At 51.9% G+C, this 21,408-nt stretch overlaps 2 protein-coding genes and 1 non-coding gene across 4 annotated transcripts in view; 1 reads left to right on the forward strand and 2 right to left on the reverse strand.

The window, feature by feature from the left end:
* BCKDHA (branched chain keto acid dehydrogenase E1, alpha polypeptide) overlaps positions 1-17,307 on the forward strand; it is a 20,946-nt gene extending 3,639 nt beyond the window's left edge. The window contains exons 1-9 of one of the 2 annotated variants that reach the window (XM_023743979.1): positions 980-997; positions 7,277-7,459; positions 7,564-7,650; positions 12,729-12,837; positions 14,988-15,149; positions 15,235-15,441; positions 15,620-15,761; positions 15,892-16,063; positions 16,787-17,307. In XM_023743979.1, the coding sequence (XP_023599747.1) occupies positions 7,373-7,459; positions 7,564-7,650; positions 12,729-12,837; positions 14,988-15,149; positions 15,235-15,441; positions 15,620-15,761; positions 15,892-16,063; positions 16,787-16,957 (1,137 nt within the window). In that variant the 5' untranslated portion in view covers positions 980-997; positions 7,277-7,372 and the 3' untranslated portion in view covers positions 16,958-17,307. Of the gene's footprint in view, positions 1-979; positions 998-7,276; positions 7,460-7,563; positions 7,651-12,728; positions 12,838-14,987; positions 15,150-15,234; positions 15,442-15,619; positions 15,762-15,891; positions 16,064-16,786 lie in introns of those variants that run through there. The other variant, XM_006102641.3, reaches the window with a different exon arrangement.
* Positions 11,809-11,912, reverse strand: LOC111823223. Its single transcript, XR_002826222.1, has one exon. It is a non-coding gene; the product is annotated as a U6 spliceosomal RNA (small nuclear RNA).
* An 844-nt stretch (positions 17,308-18,151) lies between the features above and the next one.
* B3GNT8 (UDP-GlcNAc:betaGal beta-1,3-N-acetylglucosaminyltransferase 8) lies at positions 18,152-20,016 on the reverse strand. Its single transcript, XM_006102642.3, has 2 exons — positions 19,885-20,016; positions 18,152-19,594 (listed from the first exon to the last, which is right to left on the reverse strand). The coding sequence occupies exon 2, from the start codon at positions 19,557-19,559 to the stop codon at positions 18,366-18,368; it is 1,194 nt and encodes a 397-aa protein (XP_006102704.1). The 5' UTR covers positions 19,560-19,594; positions 19,885-20,016; the 3' UTR covers positions 18,152-18,365.
* Between the last annotated feature and the right edge of the window lie 1,392 nt (positions 20,017-21,408).

Consider the following 21,408-nt stretch of genomic DNA (forward strand, 5'->3'; position numbering starts at 1 on the left):
TGTTACCACGCTGACAGGTGGGAGGTGATAGCTCATGTCATTTAATTTGCTCTCTCGGAAGATTAGTGACTTTGGGCCATGTTTCATATGCCCTTGGCCATCTGTATGTCCACTTTGAAGAAGTGTCTATTTAGGTCCTTTGGATGGCAGTTAACTCTTGAGATGAAACTCAAGATAATGCCCAGCTATAGGTTAATGTAAGTGTTCTGAGAACATTTAAGGTAGGCTGTGATGTTCAGTAGGTTAGGTTTTTATTTTATTTTATTAAATATATTTTTTCTATTTCTACTTTTTAAAATAGTTTATTGAGAGGAAGGGAGAGGGAGAGAAAGAAATATCGATGTGAGAGCAAAACATCAGTTGGCTGCTTCCTGCATGCCCCATACCAGGGGATGGAGCCTGCAGCCCAGGCATGTGCCCTGACCTGCAATTGATCCGGCAACTTTGGTGCATGGGATGACACCCAACCAACTGAGTCATACCAGCCAGGGCAGTAGGTCAGGTGTTTTAAATACATTTCAATTTATGATGTTTTCAATTTATGATGGGTTTATCAGTACTTAACCCCATTTTAAGATAATTAGCATCTGTATTTAATTTTAATGAATTGAAATTTAAATAGCCACAGGTGGCTGCTGGCTGCTATATTGGATGGTGCAGTTTTAGCTGATCACAGTGGAGCCAGGAGATAGTGTGTGGGAGAAGGTTGGGTGGCTGTGTTGCAGTGGACTGGTTGGGTTGTTGGAGCAGGCTGGATTGGGAGGAAGAGTGGGGCTGCCTTCTCCCTGCCTGCTTGCCCTTCCTTTTACCTCGGAGGCATTTACCCGGTCTGTCTCCCTTCCTCCCCTTCCAGTTGCTGGCAGATGTGTTAGTGCTCAGGGAGAATAAAAAGGAAGGAAAACTTTGATTGTCTTAGGGTCCTGAATGATTTCTCAGCCACCACCCTAAGTAGAAGGGGGACCGTGGCCAAGGTGCTTCACTTCTCTGAGCTTAGCAAGTGGGTAACTAGAGTCCCTGCCCTGTTGGAAATTAGGAAGCACCTAGATCAGTGATGGCGAACCTTTTGAGCTCGGCGTGTCAGCATTTTGAAAAACCCTAACTTAACTCTGGTGCCTTGTCATATATAGAAATTTTTTGATCTTTGCAACCATAGTAAAACAAAGATTTATATTTTTGATATTTATTTTATATATTTAAATGCCATTTAACAAAGAAAAATCAACCAAAAAAATGAGTTCGCGTGTCAGAGGTGACACGCGTCATAGGTTCGCCATCACTGACCTAGATCTTGGTCTGTGCAAATTAGAAGTATTTCTCCTTCCCAAGGGCTCCAATATCTCCAAGTGGTTGGTGTCCAGTGTGTATTGTGGGATGAATGGAGATGGACGTTACTGGTCTCCTAACTGTATGTGTCCATCTCCTTGGCCTGTGTCTTAAGGAGCCCAGCCTCTTTTTTCACATCATGAAGCACTTTATGATTTACAGTGCCCACTCACACCCATATTATATTTATTATATTTACTAGAGGCCCGGTGCACAAAAATTTGTGCACTCGGGGGTGGGAGTCCCTCAGCCCGGCCTATGCCCTCTCCCAGTCTGGGACCCCTCGGGGGATGACCACCTGCTGGCTTAGGCCTGCTCCCCAGGGGATTGGGCCTAAGATGGCAATCAGACATCCCTCTGGCAGCCCGGGAGCCCTTGGGGGATGTCCACTTGCCAGAGGGGAGCAGGCCTAAGCTGCAGTCGGACATCCTTAGCGCTGCTGAGGAGGCAGGACAGGCTCCCACCACCACCGCTGTACTGGCAGCCATCAGCCTGGCTTGTGGCTGAGCAGAGCTCCCCCATGTGGGAGTGCACTGACCACCAGAGGGCAGCTCCTGCATTGAGCATCTGCCCCCTGGTGGTCAGTGTGTGTCATAGTGACCAGTCATTCCCAGTCTTTCTGCTGTTAGGGTCAGTTTGCATATTACCTTTTTATTATATAGGATAGAGGCCTGGTGCATGGGTGGGGGCCAGCTGGTTTGCTCTGAAGGGTGTCCCGGATCAGGGTGGAGGTCCCGCTGGGGTGCCTGGCCAGCCTGGGTGAGGGGCTGATGGCTGTTTGCAGCTGGCCACACCCCCTTCAGGGTGGGGGTCCCCACTGGGGTGCCTGGCCAGTCTGGGTGAGGGGCTGAGGGCCGTTTTCAGGCTGGCCAGTGACTGAAGCTCTCAGCCTCTCCTTTTTTTCTTTCTTTTTTTAATTTTTATTCTGAGATTTATTTACCTTCTATAATTGAAACATTGTTGCTTTCAGAGCTTAGAGCAGGCCATGGCAGGCCGGGAACCTTGGCTTCCTCCATCACTGGAGCAAGCAAGCCTCATGTTCACTTCAGCTGCGTGGCTGCCGGCCGCCATCTTTGTTGGCAGTTAATTTGCATATCGCCCTGATTAGCCAATGGGAAGCGTAGCGGAGGTATGGTTAATTACCCTTTTTGTCTTTTATTAGATAGGATTATAGCCACACTGTAAGGTACCTATTGGTAGTTTTCTCTCATTACAGGTGAGAAAGTTGAGACGCAGAAAGGTGAAGTCTGAACTTGGAGCTCTGGACTCCAAAGCCCAGTTTCTTTTCATAGTACCAGGCTGCCAAGAAGAGAGTATTAGGGCTTTCATTTAGGTCTTACAACATCCTGCTTAGTCCAGTCTTTACTTGTATTAGGGCTTTCGTTTAGGTCTTGCAATATCCTGCTTAGTCCAGTCTTTACTTGTATCACCAGCTTTTGCCCAGGTGGGCTGGTGGGAAGCTGGGTGACAGAGCTGGCCTCAGCCCCGCTGGCCATTTCCCCCCTCTTTGGATGAGCCCCTTTTACCCAGAGGTCTTTGTAGGAATATGGTCCTTCACCACTCATGACCTCTGTGGCCTTGGACTTAACCCCTCTGAGCCTCAGGACCACCTCTGCTTTACTGTGGTGTGATAATAGTGCCTGCCTCACCTGGCTGCTGTGCGTGTTCAGTGAGCACTGGGCAAAAAGAAAGTGCATTGAGTGGCGCCCAGCACCGGGACAGTTAGCTATTAATGTGTTGCAGCCAGTCTGGTCTCTAGCGTGCCAGGGTGCTAGGCTCTCTTCTCTTGCCTCAGAGCCATTGTTGTTCCCAGGGACTGAAGTGCTCTTTCCGCAGCCTTTACCTGGCTCACCCCTGCTTGTCCAGCAGGCCTCAGCTTTACACCCCGCCCCCCGTTTCTCTAGGAAGCTTTCGTCATGCTCCATCTGATGCTGGTAGTAAGAGGTTCCCCCCGAGCTATGGCAGGGCTTTATCCCCATCTCACCACCATGCCTGCGAAGTAGCAATTCTTATTTTTTCCATGAGGGGACACAGGGTCAGGGCGACTGTCTCCTGCCCAAGATGACATAGCTGGAAAGGGACAAAGTCAGGATTCAAACACAGGCAGTTTAGCTTTAGTGTCTCTTCCTACCCTGCCCTGTGTTAACCACTAAGCTATCCTGTCTCCTCTTAGTTCGCCCCTCTTGATTGTAACTTGTGTGTTACTAGTAAGTATCTGTCATCCATCCTTTCCCTTCATCTCCAGCCCTCAGTTCAGTCCTGACTTGGAACAAGTATTCCGTATCTACCTGTTTGACAACAATTGTCAAATACATTATTTGGTTACTTGGGTTCATTATGTGCCAGGTGCTGGGCTAAGTACTCATACCATCCGCTGTTTACATACGAGGAAACTGAGACTCAGGGAGCTTTAGTTACACAGCCAGGGGACAGCAGTTTGTTCAAGTCCTTGCTCATAACCTTGGTGCTGTAGGGAGTGACTCCATGAGGGGCCACCCCAGCACTGACGTGCTGGGCAGACCAGACCACCCAGAGCAGGTTTCCCTGTTTCCTGTGTGGTGGGGGAGGATGTGGCTTCAAGGCTTTGTGTAAATGTGTGTAGCCTCTGCCATTGTGACTCCCTGGCCACCAGGACAAACCCACCCCCTGACCAAAAACAAAAGAAATGGGTGGAGTCCCATCCTTCCTCTGCAGGCATTTACCACCCACTCCCTCCCATAATGGAGCATTTCTTCAGGAACAGGCACTGTTGAGCCCTTCGAGGAACTCATTGAATTAGCACAGTAACCCTGAGATGGCCGCAGAGAAAGGGGAAAGCCAAGGCTCAACTCTAATGTGCGGGCTGTGCCACAGTGCCCTGACAGGAGCTCTCCAGTCTCTAGTGCTGTCCTCACACCCTGAGGTGCTATGGTCCTGACCTCTGCTGGCCTCTGGACTACCTTCTTAGAGCCCCTCCCCAGATTGCAGCCCTCGTTCCATCTGTCTCCCCTGGACCTCAGACCTACTCTGGAATGGTCTGGCGTCTCAACCCAGTTTGAGGTGTAGCCAGCCCTTCTCCCCAACTCCTCTTTGTCTGTCTTCCTCCTGTCATTTCCCTTTTTCCCATTTCCTACCCTCCTAGACTTGGTTTTTGCGCTTCTACCAATTTTCAAGCACATGGTATGTCCCATACCTGTACTGAACCCTTTGTGTGCCTTATCTTAGGAACTTTTCACAGCAGCCCTCTGCAACCTCTTACAGAGGGAGAAATTAAAACATACAGTGTCTAGCAGAGGGCCATACAGTGAGCTAAGAAATTGGAACCCAGGCCAGTGGGATTCCAGTGCCAGTGAATGTAACCACTCATCCATCTGTTTGTTCAATAATTGCCTGTTGAGTGCCTGCTTCTGTAACCAACCTGGACATGATCCCTGCCTTCCCAGAGCTTGTTATGTGTATGTGGACAGACACAACACAAAAGGATCCTCTAGGTCAGTGGTTCTCAACCTTCCTAATGCCACGGCACCTTAATACAGTTCCTCATGTTGTGGTGACCCCCAACCATAAAATTATTTTCGTTGCTACTTCATAGCTGTAATTTTGCTACTGTTATGAATCGTAATGTAAATATCTGATATGCAGGATGTATTTTCATTGTTACAAACTGAACATAATTACAGCATAGTGATTAATCACAAAAACAGTATGTAATTATATATGTGTTTTCCGATGGTCTTAGGCGACCCCTGTGAAAGGGTCTTTCGACCCCCAAAGGGGTCGCGACCCACATGTTGAGAACCGCTGCTCTAGGTGGATGGAAAGGTCGGCCATTGAGTGCTCAGTGGGAAGCACAGTCTGCAGAGTTTGTTCTGCAGTTTAGTTGCTTCCCTCGCACGCAGAGGGTAAGTCTGCCGTGATGTCGAGCCTGGACCTGCCCTGCTGTTGGGAGTGGAATTTCCTTTATTTCCTCACAACTATAATCACAGATAAACGCACACATGTTCATGCTCCCCTCTGGAACCTTGGCTTCTTCACTGCAATTAAAGGAGAGAGGGAAGGGAAACACATTTGAGTACCAATGTGTGCGGTCCAGCTCATGGCAGATCCAGTTATTCTTCTTTAGCTCCTGTTGGAAGTAAAGCCACCATTCTGAGCTAAGACGGATCTGGCGACCAGTGGGAAGTACAGATGTAGACATGTGGAAACAAAGCCAGCTGTTGCAGTTGGGTTAGGAGCATGGGTTTAGGGGTCTGAATGTTGGACCTGCCTAGGTTTGAAGCTAATCCTATTTATTTAGTTTTAGCTCTGTGGCCCAGTGCAGGTTATTTTATCTCCCTTAGCCACAGTTTTCTCATCTACTCAAGGGCAGTATTAAGATTGTGCATGCAGAGTTCAGCTTGGCACCCAGCAAGTGCTTAATCAAGGGGAGCTATTGCCTGTTGAGACCAGTTCAAGGTTAGTTCAAGAGCTAAGAAATGGAATTGGTTCATATCCTGTGACATATGTGGACTTCTCACGGGCTTATCCAGCCAGGTGTCCTCTGATCCCAGCAGGTGTGATGCTCCCCACAGAGCTCCTCCAGCCACTCTGAGCTCCTTCCAGGTTCCTCAGGGACACGCCACTCCTCACATTTTGCCTTTTGCATGTTTTGTTCCCCTGGTATCAAATGCTCTTTCCCTAAATCGTAGATATCCTTCAGGTCTCAGCTCTCGTGTCCCTTCCTCAGAGAAGCCTGCCCCTCTTTCCACTAGGCTGTGCGGAGGCCCATAGCTTCTAGGAGAATGTGACTCACCCTCATCGGTACTTGTTTAGCATCTGTCTTCCATGCTGGGTCCCCAGAACCCAGCACAGGGCTTGGAATGAAGCAGGTGCTCAAATATTTGTTGAGTGAGTCAGGCTGGGCTTATGGGGGTGGTTAGGCCTGGTGTGGAGAGGGCACTGATGCGTGTGGAGCAGTTTGCCCAATTATGGGGGAAGAAATAGGACAGAGATGAGTGCAGTGATCTGGTGGTATAAATGATAATCAACATTTTTTTGAGCATTTACTGTATGATTTATAAGTGCTCTGCTAACATTTACATGCATGATCTCATTTTAGCCTCATAACATTTCTTTTTTTAAAAAATATATTTTTATTGACTTCAGAGAAGAAGAGAGAGGGAGAGAGACATAGAAACATCAATGATGAGAATCATTGATTGGCTGCCTCCTGCACACCCCCTACTGGGGATCAAGCCCACAGCCTGGGCATGTGCCCTTGACCAGAATCGAACCCTGGACCCTTCAGTCCCCAGGCCGATGCTTGGAGCCAAACCAGCTAGGGCTAGCCTCATAACATTCCATAAGGTGTTCTTGTTCTCCATTTTACAGACGAGAAAGGACAGACTTGGAAGAGGGGAAGTCACTTTTCTATGGTCACCCAACAAGGAATTTGAACTCAGGCAGGCTGACTCTTAAAAACTCACAGATTTAGCTCTATTTTGGATGGCCTCCCTGGTGGATACAGATGTCAGTAAAGAACTTATTTGGCTGACTTGAGGGCACCCTGCAGGGATGTCTGTGCCTGTGGTAGCTGTGGGCGATTGAAAGAGGGAGGCGGTCCTCTGTGGCCAGACTGGGGAGGTCTTGAATTCCAGGGTGAAGAGTTTGGGCCTCTGATAATAATAATAGCTGCCAGTTCTTGAACTGCCTGTCATTTTATTGAGTTATTTAATCTTTACAAAAACCCCGTGGGATAGTTATTTTCACCCCAATTGGATGAGGAACTGAGACACAAAGACACTCTGGTAACTTGCCCAAGGTTATGCAATGGGAGAGTGGTGGAGCTGGAATTCACACCCTGTGTGTCAGGCCCCAGAGTCCACCTGAGCCACGGTGACTTATCCATGAGGCCATACTGACTGTCCCCATGGAGTTCAGCCAGTGGAACCTGGGTGCTGCTCCTGACTCAGGTGTTCTCCGCTTCCCTCCCCAGCATCCACAGAGGCAGCAGGAACAGCACTTCTCATCCCTGGATGACAAGCCCCAGTTCCCAGGGGCCTCAGCAGAGTTCATAGACAAGCTGGAATTCATGCAACCCAATGTCATCTCTGGGATCCCCATCTACCGTGTCATGGATCGTCAGGGCCAGATCATCAACCCCAGTGAGGATCCCCAGGTAAGAGGCCTTCTCCCCCACCCCCTGCTTCCCATGCCCAGGCCCTTTGCCCATGACCTCTTTGGTCCCACTGGCCCCGCATATCTCTGTGCCTCTATCTGCAGCTGCCGCAGGAGAAGGTGCTCAAGTTCTATAAGAGCATGACGCTGCTGAACACCATGGATCGCATCCTCTATGAGTCCCAGCGGCAGGTGGGTGGGGACAGACTGGGGGTGGGGAGAGCTTGGAATTACCTGAGGTCCTCCTACTTGTGTGTGGGCCAAAAGACAGTTCCCAAGGAGGAGAGAGTGGAATGGAGATCCTTTGTCTTGCGGTCCTTAGAGTTCTTGGGGTTCTTTTGGGGCTCTGGAGGGAGAATGTGGGAAGGGCCATGCCCAGGGGCAGAAGGATGGACCAGATCACTGAAAACACCTAATGTGCTCCAGATTGGGGACTTAACCTTGCAGGGAGAGGGAAGGTAGGAGATGTGAGGGCCCTTTTCGGGAACACAAAGTCCTGAGAAATGGTGACCCTTGGTGCTCCCCGGAGTTCCCATGCCAAACATGCTGTGATCCTCAGTGGGCAGAGATCCAGTCAAAGAGGGAAATATTGACTCAAGTAACTAAAGTCCAGAGGGCATAGCTGGGTCTGGGGGCTTGAAAGATGTCATCAGACCAGTTTCTCTGAGTGTCTTTTCTCCTCTCTTTTGCCTTGGCTTCCTTCATTCTCGAACAGTGGTGGTCTCTGGCTCCAGGCTCATGGAGAGGTGGTGGAGAAAGGGTTCATGGTGTGATTGAAGTGCTCATCTGTTACTTTTCTGGTTTTGCTGCCCTGGGAAAGCTGCTTAACCTCTCAATGCATCAGTTTTCTGGTCTGCATGGGGTTGCCATGAGGGTTGATGGTGGCATATGTAATGAATGGTCTTAGGAACAGTGAACTTGGCATTTAGTCAGCCTATGATCAATATTAGCTATTTGTCATGATCTTACCAGCCTCATGATAATTAAACCTGCTCCTTAGTGGTGGAAAGAAAGTAGTCCCTAATGTTTCAGCAGCAGAAGGCCTAGACTGATGCTCATTGGCCAGACTTTGGTCACAGACACCTCCCTGAACCAGCTCCTGTGATAGGCCAGGCTGGGGCCATCCCAGGAACCAAGGGAATAGAGGAGTAGACCGAGAGCATGAGTGCCGGGGTTCCTGTTAGTTAAGGGGGAAGAATATTGAGCAGGCAGGTCCTCAGATGTCACCACCCATGATAGAAATTTGCATTTCCATCAAGCCTCAGGTGACTCTGCTGTGATCTAAAGTATGAGGCTCACTGGCCTAAAAGACAGGACTGAGCAGATCAGACAGGCACCCTACTCCCAGATTCTTGCTCTCAGGAATACTCCGTATGGCTCTCCGAGTTAGGGTAGTGTCTCCACCCTGCCCAGAAACTTCCTGTGGCTCCCATGTCCACAGGATCACGTCTGGCCCTTCCTGTCCATTCTGTCTCCTATTCCACTGTGGCCGTGGCCTCTCCATAGCCTCAGTGCCAGGCCAGGCCATCTTCCCACACTCATACATGCCTGGGTTCCTTCCTGCCCCTGCATTGGCTGCACAAACAGGGGCTTTGTAATCCCACAGATGTGGGTCCAATCACAGCTATGGCTTTGGGCAGATGATGTTTCTTGTCTTTGTCTCAGTTTCTTTAATATATTTTAAAAATGGGGATAATAAGAGAACCCGCCCTGTAGGGTTGGGGAAGGAATTCTATGAGAACCATCATGTAAGGCCCCTTGCCCATTGGCTGACAAGGAAGCCCTCAATGAGCTCAACTCATCCATCAAGGCTTATCCTGTTAGCTAGGATTACTTTCACCTGCAAGTAACAGTCCTCGACCCCCCTCAAAAAAAATCCTAACAAAAATAAAAGGAGTAGCGTCAACAGATTAATAGTTTTTTTTTTCTCTTGCATAAAAGACATCTGGAAACAGGTGGTCTGGGCTGGTATGGTGGCCCCACAATGTCTTTGGTTACCCAGTGTTGGCTTCTAGCCTTGAGGACCCCTCATGAATCTAATGGCTGTTGGGGTTCTCTCCATTACATTTCTTTCCAGGCAGGTGGAAGGAAGGTGGAAGGTCAGACATGCCACTTTCCAGGTATCTCCCATAGCCACCTATATAGGACGTTCCAGGTAGTCCTAATAATATCTCACATTTCATTGGTCACTTCTAGCTACAAGGGAGAATGAGAAATATAGTGTTTTAGTCTGTGCAGTCGCTGCCTGTGGTGAATAAGATCTCTGTTAACAAAGAGGAAGAGGGGTAGGATACAGGGTGGCAACCAGTGACCTCTGCCAGTAACCCAGGTCCTGTTTCCTCAGGGGACCCTCCCCTCACCAATCTCACAGCCCTGCCAGGCACTCAGCACCTGGCATCCACCCACTCACTTGGCTCTGGGAGGTCAATTAACTTTTAATTGGCTCCCCACCTAGAAGAAAGCATTATTCACCTGGTTCACCCACCATGACAGAAAGCCAGGCCTGCAGAACCCATGAGGACTATGCAGAGGGCATCCTGCAGGTGCCAGCACGGGCTCTCTCTGTTTCACTTTACATGTAGTTCTAGGGAGCTCATGTCTGTCTTTATGCCAGGGGCTTCCCAGATCTCCAATCAGACCTCTCCTCTTAGCCCCAGATTACTTGGCTTCTTGCCCTGATTCCCACACCAAATTCAGCCTGTCCCGACTTAGCCTCTGCATCTTCCTCCCAGACCTGCTTCCCTCCCACCCTTAGGCCAGTTCTCAGTGAAGGGTGCCCCACCATCCACCCATTTGCCCAAACTGGAGGCCTGCATTTAATTTCTCACTCCTTCCTCCCCCTTGCTATCACTTTCTCTGTCCCTAGGCATTTAGTTAGAAATCCACTCCGCTGGATGAGTTGCCTTTCATCGATGCTTGTTGCCTCATATTCCAAGATGGCTGCCTCTGGTCCAGGCTTCAGGGCTGTGTGCCAGGCAGGAAGAAAAAGAAAGCAAAAGCAGACTTCCACTTAAATATCTGGCTAGCGCTGTGTCCTGTGGCCACCTCTGGCTGCGAGGGAGGCTGGGAACCTATCATTTGGCTTTTCCAGGCTCTGGGGTTGGGCACCAGTACAGCTAGCAAGGGGGGTCTGCCATAGACTGCTTTAAAAAAAATTAAATTTATTATTATTTTGGTTAATCCTAACCCGAGGATATTTTTCCATTGACTTTTAGAAAGAGTAGAAGTGAGGGAGTGAGGGAAAGGAGAAGAGAGAGAGAGAGAGAGAGACATCGATATGAGACACATTGATTGGTTGCCTCCTGTATACCCCCTACTGGGGATTGAGTTGGCAACCAGGGCATGTGTCCTGACCCAGAATCAAACCTGGGACCTCATGGTTCATGGGTTAACACTCAACCACTGAGCTGCACCAGCTGGGTGGGCTAATGTAATTTTTAAAAATTTTTATTTTTCAATTACAGTTGACATTCAGTATTATTTTTTAAATTTATTTTTATTCATTATTATTTTATACTAGTTTCAGGTGTACAGCATACTAGTTAGACAATTATATAATTTACAAAGTGATCCCCCCAATAATTCAAGTACCCACCTGGCACCATACAAAGTTATTACAGTATTATTGACTCTATTCCCTATGCTGTACTTGACATTCCCATGATTATTTTATAACTACGATTTGTACTTCTTTTTTTTATTAATATATATTTTATTGATTTTTTACAGAGAGGAAGGGAGAGGGAGAGAGAGTTAGAAACATCGATGAGAGAGAAACATCGATCAGCTGCCTCCTGCACACCCCCTACTGGGGATGTGCCTGCAACCAAGGTACATGCCCTTGACTGGAATCGAACTCAGGACCCTTCAGTCTGTAGGCCGACGCTCTATCCACTGAGCCAAACCTGTCAGGGCTGTACTTCTTTTTTTAAAAAAAACTTTATCGTTTGAGTTTTAGAGAGAGCCATATTGATTTGTTGTTCCACTTATTCATTGCATTCATTGGTTGCTTCTGTATGTGCCCTCAAACCCACAACTTTGGAGTACTTTGGAGTATTGGGACGATGCTCTAACCAATTGAGCTACCCGGCCAGGGCTGTTTGTATTTTGTTTATTTTGTTCTTTAGATTCCACATGTAATTGAAATCATATGGTATTTGTATTTCTCTGACTGACTTATTTCACTTAACATAATACTCTCTAGGTCTCTGTTCTTGGAAATGGTAAGATTTCATTCTTTTTTTTTTATGGCCACATAACATTCCATTGTATATATGTACCACATCTTCTTTATGCACTTGTCTATTGATAGGTTCTTGGGTTGCTTCCATGTCATGATTATTGTAAATAAAAAATATGGAACGCTTCACGAATTTGCATGTTACCTTTGCATAGGGGCCATGCTAATCTTGGTATCATTTCAGTTTTATTATATGTGCTGTCAAATTGAGCATGGAGACTGCTTTTTTTTTTAAAATTTCTTTATTAAATTCAGAGAGGAAGGGAGAAAGGGAGAGAGATAGAAACATCAATGATGAGAGAGGATCATTGATTGGCTACCTTCTGCATGCCCCCTACTGAGGATCGAACCCACAACCCAGGCATGGGACCCTGGCTGGAATCGAACCTGGGACCCCTCAGTCCGCAGGCCAATGCTCTATCCACAGAGCCAAGCCAGCTAGGGCGAGACTGCTTTTTAAGACTGTCAACCATCCATTCCTCTCCCTGCTTCTCGGCACTAACAGGCCAGGCCACTGGCCCTTCTGCATAGCTTGCTGCACTCAGTCCTGTTTCCTCCATCCATTTCCCACATAGTAGCCTGAGAGACCTTTCTCAAACAGAACCATGAGCAGGTTACCACCATTCTCCGGGTAGAGTCCAGATGTGTCATTCTCTGCACTACCTGGGTTCTGCTTCTATCTCCTGCTGCATCCTTCCCCACTTTTCCCACTTCATGTCCCAGCCCTTCCAGTCTCCTGGCCTTTATTGTTCTCTCTGCCTGGAAACTTCCACCCACTCCTACCTTCACTCAGCTTAGGCATTGCTCCCTGGTGGGGTGGGTATGTCCTTATAGCTTCCATCACACAGCTCCCTCACTCTGGCTCTAACCAGTCTTGCAGTTCCTCCATGAAGGGTGAAACTGTGGCCTGGCCTAGAATGGCCTTTAGGAAGTTGATCAACCGAGTCATCAGATAGTCAGGATTTGGATGGTTCTCTGTGGTTGCCTAGCATAACTGAGCCCGGGCCTCTGGACCCCCTTCTACCCCCAGGGCCGGATCTCCTTCTACATGACCAACTATGGTGAGGAAGGGACGCACGTGGGGAGTGCAGCAGCCCTGGACAACACTGACCTGGTGTTTGGCCAGTACCGGGAGGCAGGTACGTCTGCCCATGGCCCTGCCCCATGGAACACATGCCAGAGGCCTGGGTCTGCGGTCCCCATCGAGGCAGGTCAGGCCCAGTCCCTCCTGGCGTGAAGGCGCAGCCCACATTAGTTACTCCGTGTGCTCTTTGAGGAGCGGCAAGATGTCAGGGAGGTCCAAGGAGCTGGAGGAAGAGCTTTTCAAGCAAGAGAAAGCCAAGCCAGGTACAGGAGTTTAGAGGGGGTGGGCTTCCCCTCTGTGTAAGCCCGGCACTGTTGTGGTTAAAAGCTGTGCTCCTAATTGGTCCATGGCTACCAGTTGTCAGATCACTTCCCTTCTCTGAGTGTCAGTTTTCTCATCTCCAAAATCAAGATGATGATGGTATTGTAACCCCTGCACTGGGGGTTGCTGGGAACATGCAGTAAGGGCAGGCCTAGCTGCAGGTGTGGGCCCTTGTCCACACCGTGCGAGCTCTGCTGGCCTCCCTCCACGTGCCTTCAGGGAGCAGAAGCAGATGGGAAGGCCTGGCAGGTCCCAGCCAGGGAGCTGGCTGACTTCTAAGTGAACAAGTGCAGGGAAGGAAGCATCAAAGGCTAGGACTGAAGAAAATCAATGTGCATAAAAGAGTGATGGGGATGAAGGAGTTAGCCTGGGGAGCCAAAGGGGTGGTTCCAGACTGGTTGTTGGTGTGGGGGCCTTGCCAGAGAGCCTCCCCTCTGGGGCTTCCAGGGAGACAAATCTGAGCCTTCCTCATAAGTACTTCATGACGGAGGGCAAGTTGCTCAACTGCTCCTTGGTTTTCTCATGTATAATGGGAGATGGTGAACCCTTTCTTTCAGTATGGTTGTTGAGGGCGTTTGTGGGAGAGATGACGCAAAGCCGTTAGTTCAGGGCTTGGCCTGGGATAAGCACTCAGTGTGGGTGGAGTGATATTGTGACTGGCTGGGGCCTCTCACCCTGGGATAGCTTTTCAGGAGGGAGGCAGGACTTGGCCAGGCTGGCTGTGCAGAGCCCTCCCTCGACCAGTAGGGTGTTCTGGTCTACTCTTGGACTGTCTACTCCCCTCTCCGCTGCACCTGACCCCCAACCCCACATGCTGTAAGAGGACAGACACCCTGTGATAGTCCGTGGTTCAGCATTGTTAGCAAGGAAGATTTCTCCAGAAACTGGGCTGCAAGCCGGGTTTGCAGAGTGCTTCCTGCCTGTTTTTGCTGTTGGGGTCTCCAGGCAGGGCCAAGTGAGGGTCCTGGACTCGTGGTGGCAGCTGGGCACTCCACACAGGACTGTTTGGGCCCTGGCACCACAGTCAACACAAGGCCCTGCTTCTGGGAAGCTGCTGAGGTAAGGTGAGGTGGACTCTGTGCCCATCCTTGACCCTCTCAGTCTCCCCGCTGTGGAGTGGGGAGAACAAGGGTACTCAGTGCCTGGATTGTGCTGCCTCAGGGAACCCATCGCCAGCCAGGTGAGGTGGGCATCACAGTTCCCTGTCAGAGCCTTGTGGTCGGCTCTCTTTGATGGTAGGTAGGCATCCACCAGAGATTTGTTTAAAGAAATTAGGTACTTTCTCATTAAAAAAAAAAAAAAAAAGCAAGCTGGATGTCTTTGTCTTTTGAAAAACTGGATGATTTAGCCTCCCTGGGTAGCAATCAGTTGGTCTGAACAGTGGCTTCCTTCTTGAGATAGGCCTGTGCTTTCTTTAAAAAAAATTTTTTTTCATTAAAATCTTTACCAGAGGATATTTTTTCCATTGATTTTATTTATTTACTTTTTTTAAGAGAGAGTGAAAGAGGGGGTGTGGGAGAAGAGAGACATTGATGTGAGAGAGGCACATTGACTGGTTGCCGGGATGGAACCTGCAACCGAGGTACATGCCCTTGATCGGGAACCGAACCCTTGACCCTTGAGTCTGAGGGCAGACCCTCTAACCACTGCGTCAAACCAGCCAGGGCCAAGCCTGGTGTTTTCTGGCCTGCCCACCTGGTTCCTGCACCTGCTGGTCTCCTAAGCATGACAGTATGCCTCCCCTGCTCTTGTTCAGCTCCCTTAACTGTACAAACAGGAAATTGGAAGTTTGGGCAGGAAGGGCCTTGCCCTGGGACCCCCACAGGGTTGGTCTACCCCCTTAGGCCCCCCTCCCCCACTAACTGCTGCCTCCTCCCCATGCAGGCGTGCTGATGTATCGGGACTTCCCCCTGGAACAGTTCATGAACCAGTGCTACGGCAACGTGAACGACCTGGGTAAGGGGCGCCAGATGCCCGTCCACTATGGCTGCAAGGAACGTCACTTCGTCACCATCTCCTCTCCACTGGCCACACAGATTCCTCAGGGTGAGAATGCGTGTGCGTGTGCGTGTGAGGGCGATGAGTATTCATGGTGCTCTGCTCCTGCTTACCACCCTCTCACTGCCTGCAGCGGTGGGAGCAGCCTACGCAGCCAAGCGGGCCAATGCCAACAGGATTGTTATCTGTTACTTCGGTGAGGGGGCAGCCAGTGAGGGGGATGCCCATGCCGGCTTCAACTTCGCCGCCACCCTTGAGTGCCCCATCATCTTCTTCTGCCGGAACAATGGCTATGCCATTTCCACACCCACCTCTGAGCAGTACCGCGGCGATGGCATCGGTATGGACCTGTGTCATCTCCTCTCTCCCCTCCTGTTCCTTCCTGTGGTGTCGGCACAGGGAGGTCGCAGGAGACAGTGAATGGAGCGCTGCTCTGTTGGCTCTCCTCCCCTTTCCTTCCCTGCTCATTGTCCTCATCAGAGCCATGGGGTTTGAGCTGCCTCTCTCTGTTCCCACAGCGGCTCGAGGCCCCGGGTACGGCATCTTGTCAATCCGTGTGGATGGCAATGACGTGTTCGCCGTGTATAATGCCACCAAGGAGGCCCGGCGGCGGGCCGTGGCAGAGAACCAGCCCTTCCTCATTGAAGCCATGACCTATAGGTGCCTGCCTCCCCCATTCCCATCAGCCTTGACAGCCACCATCTTTACCATCTTCCCCACATCGATCACTGGGGTCTCCAAAGCCTGACCCTATCACCCCAAGTTGTATCCCCTTCCTTGCCTTGAGCAGGATTGGGCACCACAGCACCAGTGATGACAGCTCGGCATACCGCTCGGTGGACGAGGTCAATTACTGGGACAAGCAGGACCACCCCATCTCCCGGCTGAGGCACTACATGCAGAGCCGTGGCTGGTGGGACGACGAGCAGGAGAAGGCCTGGAGGAAGCAGTCCCGCAAGAAGGTGAGGGGCTCCCTCTGTTGGAAACTGAAGTCCCAGGGGGTGTCTGGAGGTGGTGCATCATGGAGAACCCTGGAAGGTTGGAGGCTGGGATTTGGGGGACATTGAACTGGGAGACTCAGGGATCACCCCAGGGACACCTGTAAATGTGGCCTATGGACCCAGGCTGCCTGGGCACATGCACCTCAGCCATGTTCTTGGCACAATGTCTGCCCTCTGCTCTCTCATCTCTGAAGAGGGATCCTGGGTACCCGCTTCAGAAGGTTGGGGATGGGGTGACTTAATCTGCATGTGGTGTAAGTGTCCCCCCCACGGCCAGCCCATGTCCTCCCTGCCCTGGTCATCAGGAGCCAGAGGTAAGGGCCGACCCTGGCGTCAGGCAGCAGTGTGTCCAGCTCTGTCCCTAACTACATTGTCACGGGCAAGTCTCTTTTCTGAGCCTTGGTTTCCTTATCTCTAACCTGCCTGCTTCTTAGGGCTGTTGAGTCTGAAACCATTCAGACCTATAGGCTTAGGTCAGTACCTAGTCCTGCGAAGGATGGAAATGCTGGGGTTGGGGTCATTGATGGGGATGATAGCTATCTCCACTGTGATAATGATTGTCTTCATTGTCCCGATGGGAACACAAAGGCTCAGGGGGGTTAATGCCTCACTGAAGTCCTACAGGTAGGAGGCAGGGCCCTGGGTGGGAGGCCAGTTACCTGCCCACCATCCCGTGTCCCCCAGGTGATGGAGGCCTTCGAGCAGGCCGAGCGGAAGCTGAAGCCCAGTCCCAGTCTGCTCTTCTCGGATGTGTATCAGGAGATGCCTGCCCAGCTCCGCAAGCAGCAGGAGTCCTTGGCCCGTCACCTCCAGACCTACGGCGAGCACTATCCCCTGGACCACTTTGAGAAGTGAGGCCTGCTCGCCCCACCCCACCCATCTCAGGTACCCCGAGAGGCAGTCCCAGGCTGAGGGGTGGAGGCAGCTGGCAGGACACCACCCTCTTCCCCAGCCAGCACCCTCCAAGGGGCCAGGGCAGGACTGAGATAGTAAGGGTGGGGCTTCTGCTCACCATCCCAGCTCCTCTAGGTATTACATTGTTGGGGGGCCTTCTCAGCCCCCACTTTGTGGTTGCAGTGCCTTCTCCCAGGAGCTAGGTGGGATGCCTCCAGGACTGGAAGCCCCTCTGGGCTAGGGGCAAGCACTTACTCAAAGTGAGGGGTGATCAGCAGGCAGTGAATAAACTGTCTACATTTGGTTCTCTGACACCTTTGGTCTCTGTTTCCTGGAGTTTTGAAGATGGGAGTCCTGCATGACTGGTTTGGGACCCTGCCCCTTCAGTTAGATCAGTGGTTCTCAACCTTTTTTTGTCCATGCCCCACCTAAGCATCTCTAAAATCCTGATACCCACCCCCCCATGACATATAATTCTTATTATTCAAAAAGTGAGCTCCTATTCACGTGGAGGAAGCCTAAAAGGCTATTAACTTGGTCTAAACAAGCTCCCAAAGAACATGGCATCCATAAAAGAGAAAAATAAAAGAATGAAAGGACAATTGAAGTACTGAGGAAGAAATCACTAAGAAATTGTTAAAAAAAATAATATGAAGTGATATGAAAAAATAGCAAAGTTTCAAAACGAGAACTGAAATGCATAAATATGTCACAGTATGTACTTATATACTGTATATGAGGCTCCTAGAATCATAAAGATGCAAAACATTTACTGTTAATAACTCATTCTCAAATTGCCCCCTTAAAAATCAAATTGCCCCCTGTGGGGCACGTGCCCTACGTTGGGAACCACTGAGTTAGATGGATAAGGCCAAGGCCGTTGAGGTATCTACTTCCCTGGAAACTTTCACAAGGTGGAGGGCCAGCTTCAGCAGACAGGGTGGGGTGGGGTGTTCCAGAGTTGGACTCCTGCTCTCCCATGGAGTGAGGCAAACTTGGTGTCCAGCAAGGTGACCAGGAGGCTGTTGGAGCTGGCCCTGTCCAGTAGGGGTGGGGAGGGTGTCTAGTGTAAAGGTCAGGGTGTGCAGGGTATGGGTGGCTGAGCTCTGCTCTTATAAAGTTCCCAGGGCCCCATAGGCACAAAGACAACTCTAAGCCTCAGAGTGGGGTGTTCGTATTTTTCAAAAACAAAAAGTAGACAAAAACAGTCCTCTGCCTCCTGCTGCCCGGTCCCATAGCCTGGGCCAGCCCAGGAGGGGCTCAAGCAGTCGTGATTCTAGGACCTCCTCACAGAGAGGCTGAGCAAGGGGCAGGCACTGAGGCCCTGGCCCAGGCCAGGCTGGCCCTCCCCTCCCAACCCCACTGAGGCTCAGCAATGGAGCTGAGGGTCCTGCAGGTGTTTCCAGAGCCAAAGGCTCTCCTGGGGTCTGATGGGTCGCACCAGCAGCAGGTCACGGAGAACGCAGGGGTCAGCCCTGCGGTCCGCTGGCCAGGCTGTGAGGAAGCCTATGTGGGCCCTGGGCGCTAGGCCAAGAGCACGGAAGCACAGGCCAATGTAGACATCGTTGAAGGGGAACGGTGCCACACGGGCTGCTGCCTGCAACAGCCAGGGTGCCAGGCGCCCAGCGATGATGTAGCCACCCCCGCTGGCATAGGCCGGGTAGTCACCTTCAAAGAAGGACATGGGCACGTAGAAAGGTCCTCCAGGCTTCCGGAGGGGCTTGGCCTGGGAAAAGACCTCACCCAGGTAGAGGCCTCGGGCCCAGCTGGGTGGCAGGGCCCGCAGGTAGTCCAGCAGGGCAGGAGTGTGCACAAAGGCATCATCCTGAGCTTGCAAGATGAAGCTCACACCAGCGCAGTGGTGGCTCAGCCAGGACAGTAGCAGCAGGTCCTTAAGTGTCTCATTGAAGGGAACGTCCAGGAAGTCCCAGAGCAGCAGATCACTGTAGCGGTGGCTCTCCCAGGCCACCAGAGGGCCTAGGTCAGGACCCCCCTCACCTACTGGGGACCCCAGCAGGAAGAGCAGGCGGATTCCAGGAGCGGGACCACCCCAGGTCTCCCTCACGGCCTGTCGTTCAGCAAATCGCCCTGGTTCCGACTTGACAGCCAGCAGCAGGTAGGGGATATTGGTTTCCGCACAGCTGGGCACTTGGCCACGGCCACCTCCAGGCAGCCACTGAGGGAAGCTCCGGCAGGCTGCTGACAGCAAGAAGCGGCGGAGGTCCTCAGGGTAGGAGGTGAAATCGGGGATTTCAGCAGCCGCGGCAGCCCCCCAAGCCCGGCAGTCTCCCTCCTCAGTGCTGTTTCCACTGGGCAGGGCCCCCAGCCGCCTCTGCTGCTGGTTCCAGTAAGCCAAGGGCAGTGGGCCAGTTTGGCCCAGACGGGCCGAGAGGTTAGCTGGCAGGGTGGGCTCAGGACTGGCTGGCGAGGGGCCTGGCAGGGTGCCCTGGGGTCCCAGATAGACCTTGCTCAGCCGAGACTCCGATGTCCACTCGATGTACACTTTGAGGCCCAGGAGCGTGAGCAGTGCTGACAGGCAGAGAAGGCACTTGGGGCAGCGCATGACCCAGCCCCGGGAAGGGATGGCCGCGGTGGGAGCTGCAAAGGAGCCACAGAGGCCTTTGGAGTGCAGGATGAGCCTTCATAGTTCCCACCAACCCAGTAATGGCCTTAGTCCCAGACCCTAAACCAGCCCCTATTCCTGAACCTGGAATCACTGCTCCAATCCCATTCCAACACCCACTCTTTCCCCTCTCAGCTCAATCCCTTCCACAGCTTGTTCCATTCCGGAATCAGGATCCCTGGGGTCAGCTCCTTCCAGCGTCACAGAAACCCAAACTCCCTCGCTCCAACTGCCCCCACCCCAGGGACTGGGGAGCCCTCTTTACCTCTGGGTCCAGCTCCGGCACCCCGGGCCTCTGGTCAGGCCCTCCCTTTTGCCCAGGTCCTGCAGGGGCTGAGTCTTCTTTCTTCGTGTGTCATTGTTCTTCAGCCCAGCCCAGCCCAGCCCAGCCCAACCAGAGGGGTGGGGCGGGAGGGGAGCAGGCAGCTGGGAGGGCCCCAAGGGCTGGGAGGGGCCGGGGCGGGGCTGAGGGAGGCAGGGGAGAGGGGGAGGGCAGGAGGCCGACCTGAGAGATGGGGCTCTGGCTTGTTGGGGCTGGTTTTTGGTGAAGCAGAGGGGATTGCTGCAGAGATTGGAGCACCTGGTGAGGCCTGGGACAGGAGAACCAGGGGCCTGGGAGAATCTGAGGGAGGGTGAGACTGAGAGCTAGGCCTGAACCTGGGCTGGGTGGTGTTGGAATGGCTCAGAGACAGGCACAGTCCCAAAGTTGCAAAACTGGAGGCGAGGGGCTAATGATTGGTGGAAGGAGGAGGTGGCAGAGAATGTGCTGAGAGGGAAAGGGTCAGCCTGCTAGAGAGGGGGGTGGCGTTCTGCCCAGAGTCCGGGTGGAATGGGGAAGGGGGCTGGTGAGGACAGACAGCTAGGGAGACCTCATGAGGAGGCAGGGAGAAGAGACAGGAGACAGAGACTCAAGAATGCAAAGAGGAGAGCACCGGAGAGAGAGAAAGAGAGAGGTGTGTGAGGATGAGAGAAATGGAGACAGTGAGCCAGAGATAAGGGGTGGCCAGGAAGCCCCTGAGGGGGGAGGGTAAAGGGGAAGATTTAGAGGCAGGTGGAGGGACTCAAATGGAATCAGAGGAGGGAGTCTGCAAACAGAGCCAGGCCCAGGGAGAGGCTGAGAAGGGAGCCGGGGAGGAGCAGGAGAGAACCAGATGGAAGGAGAAAGGGCAGCTGCAGGTGGAGACAAACTAGAGGGCATTAGAGGGTGGGGGGCACAGGAAGCCTTCAAGCTGAGCCAACCCTGCACCTTCATCCTCTTTGGAGCCTGGCTGCCTGACTAGCAGGGTGGGAACCTATTCCTACCCGGCCCCCACTCCAGTCCTGCCCATAGCTGCACAGGGACACAGAACACTCACATCCGGCCCCCAGGGACAGGAGGGGTTGTCTGCCTGTTTACACCGGATGCCCTCCCGAGGATTCTGCTGTTGGGGCTGCAGCAGCTGTCTGGGGAGGGTAGCAGGTGGGGCCTCCTCATCCCAGACCTCCTGGAACCTGGGTTAGGACTAAGCCTGGCCTGACCCCCTTCACTCCACTTGGGGTTTGGGAGGACTGTCTCAGGGACCCTGTCTGTTAGCCACAGCAGTGGATTATCTGTCCAGTGCTGATTTCCTCCCCCTAAGTTTGAATAATGGAGCCCATGGGACCAGCTGGAGGAAGGCAGTGTGGAGGAAGTGGGGAATATTAATGGAATAAAAGCTAGAGTGGGAAATGACAACCAGGGGCTGGGGTCAGGGGCCTCAGCACCCCTGGTGGGGGTCTAAAGCTCTCCCCCAGGGCTTGGAGAGAGGGG

Source organism: Myotis lucifugus, unplaced genomic scaffold, assembly GCF_000147115.1.
Source record: "Myotis lucifugus unplaced genomic scaffold, Myoluc2.0 scaffold_421, whole genome shotgun sequence".
Taxonomy (NCBI): Eukaryota; Metazoa; Chordata; class Mammalia; order Chiroptera; family Vespertilionidae; genus Myotis; species Myotis lucifugus.

What these genes read in the sequence shown, in the direction of transcription:
- B3GNT8 (XM_006102642.3), bottom strand. Translation starts at nt 19,559, where the DNA reads ATGCGCTGCCCCAAGTGCCTTCTCTGCCTGTCAGCACTGCTCACGCTC.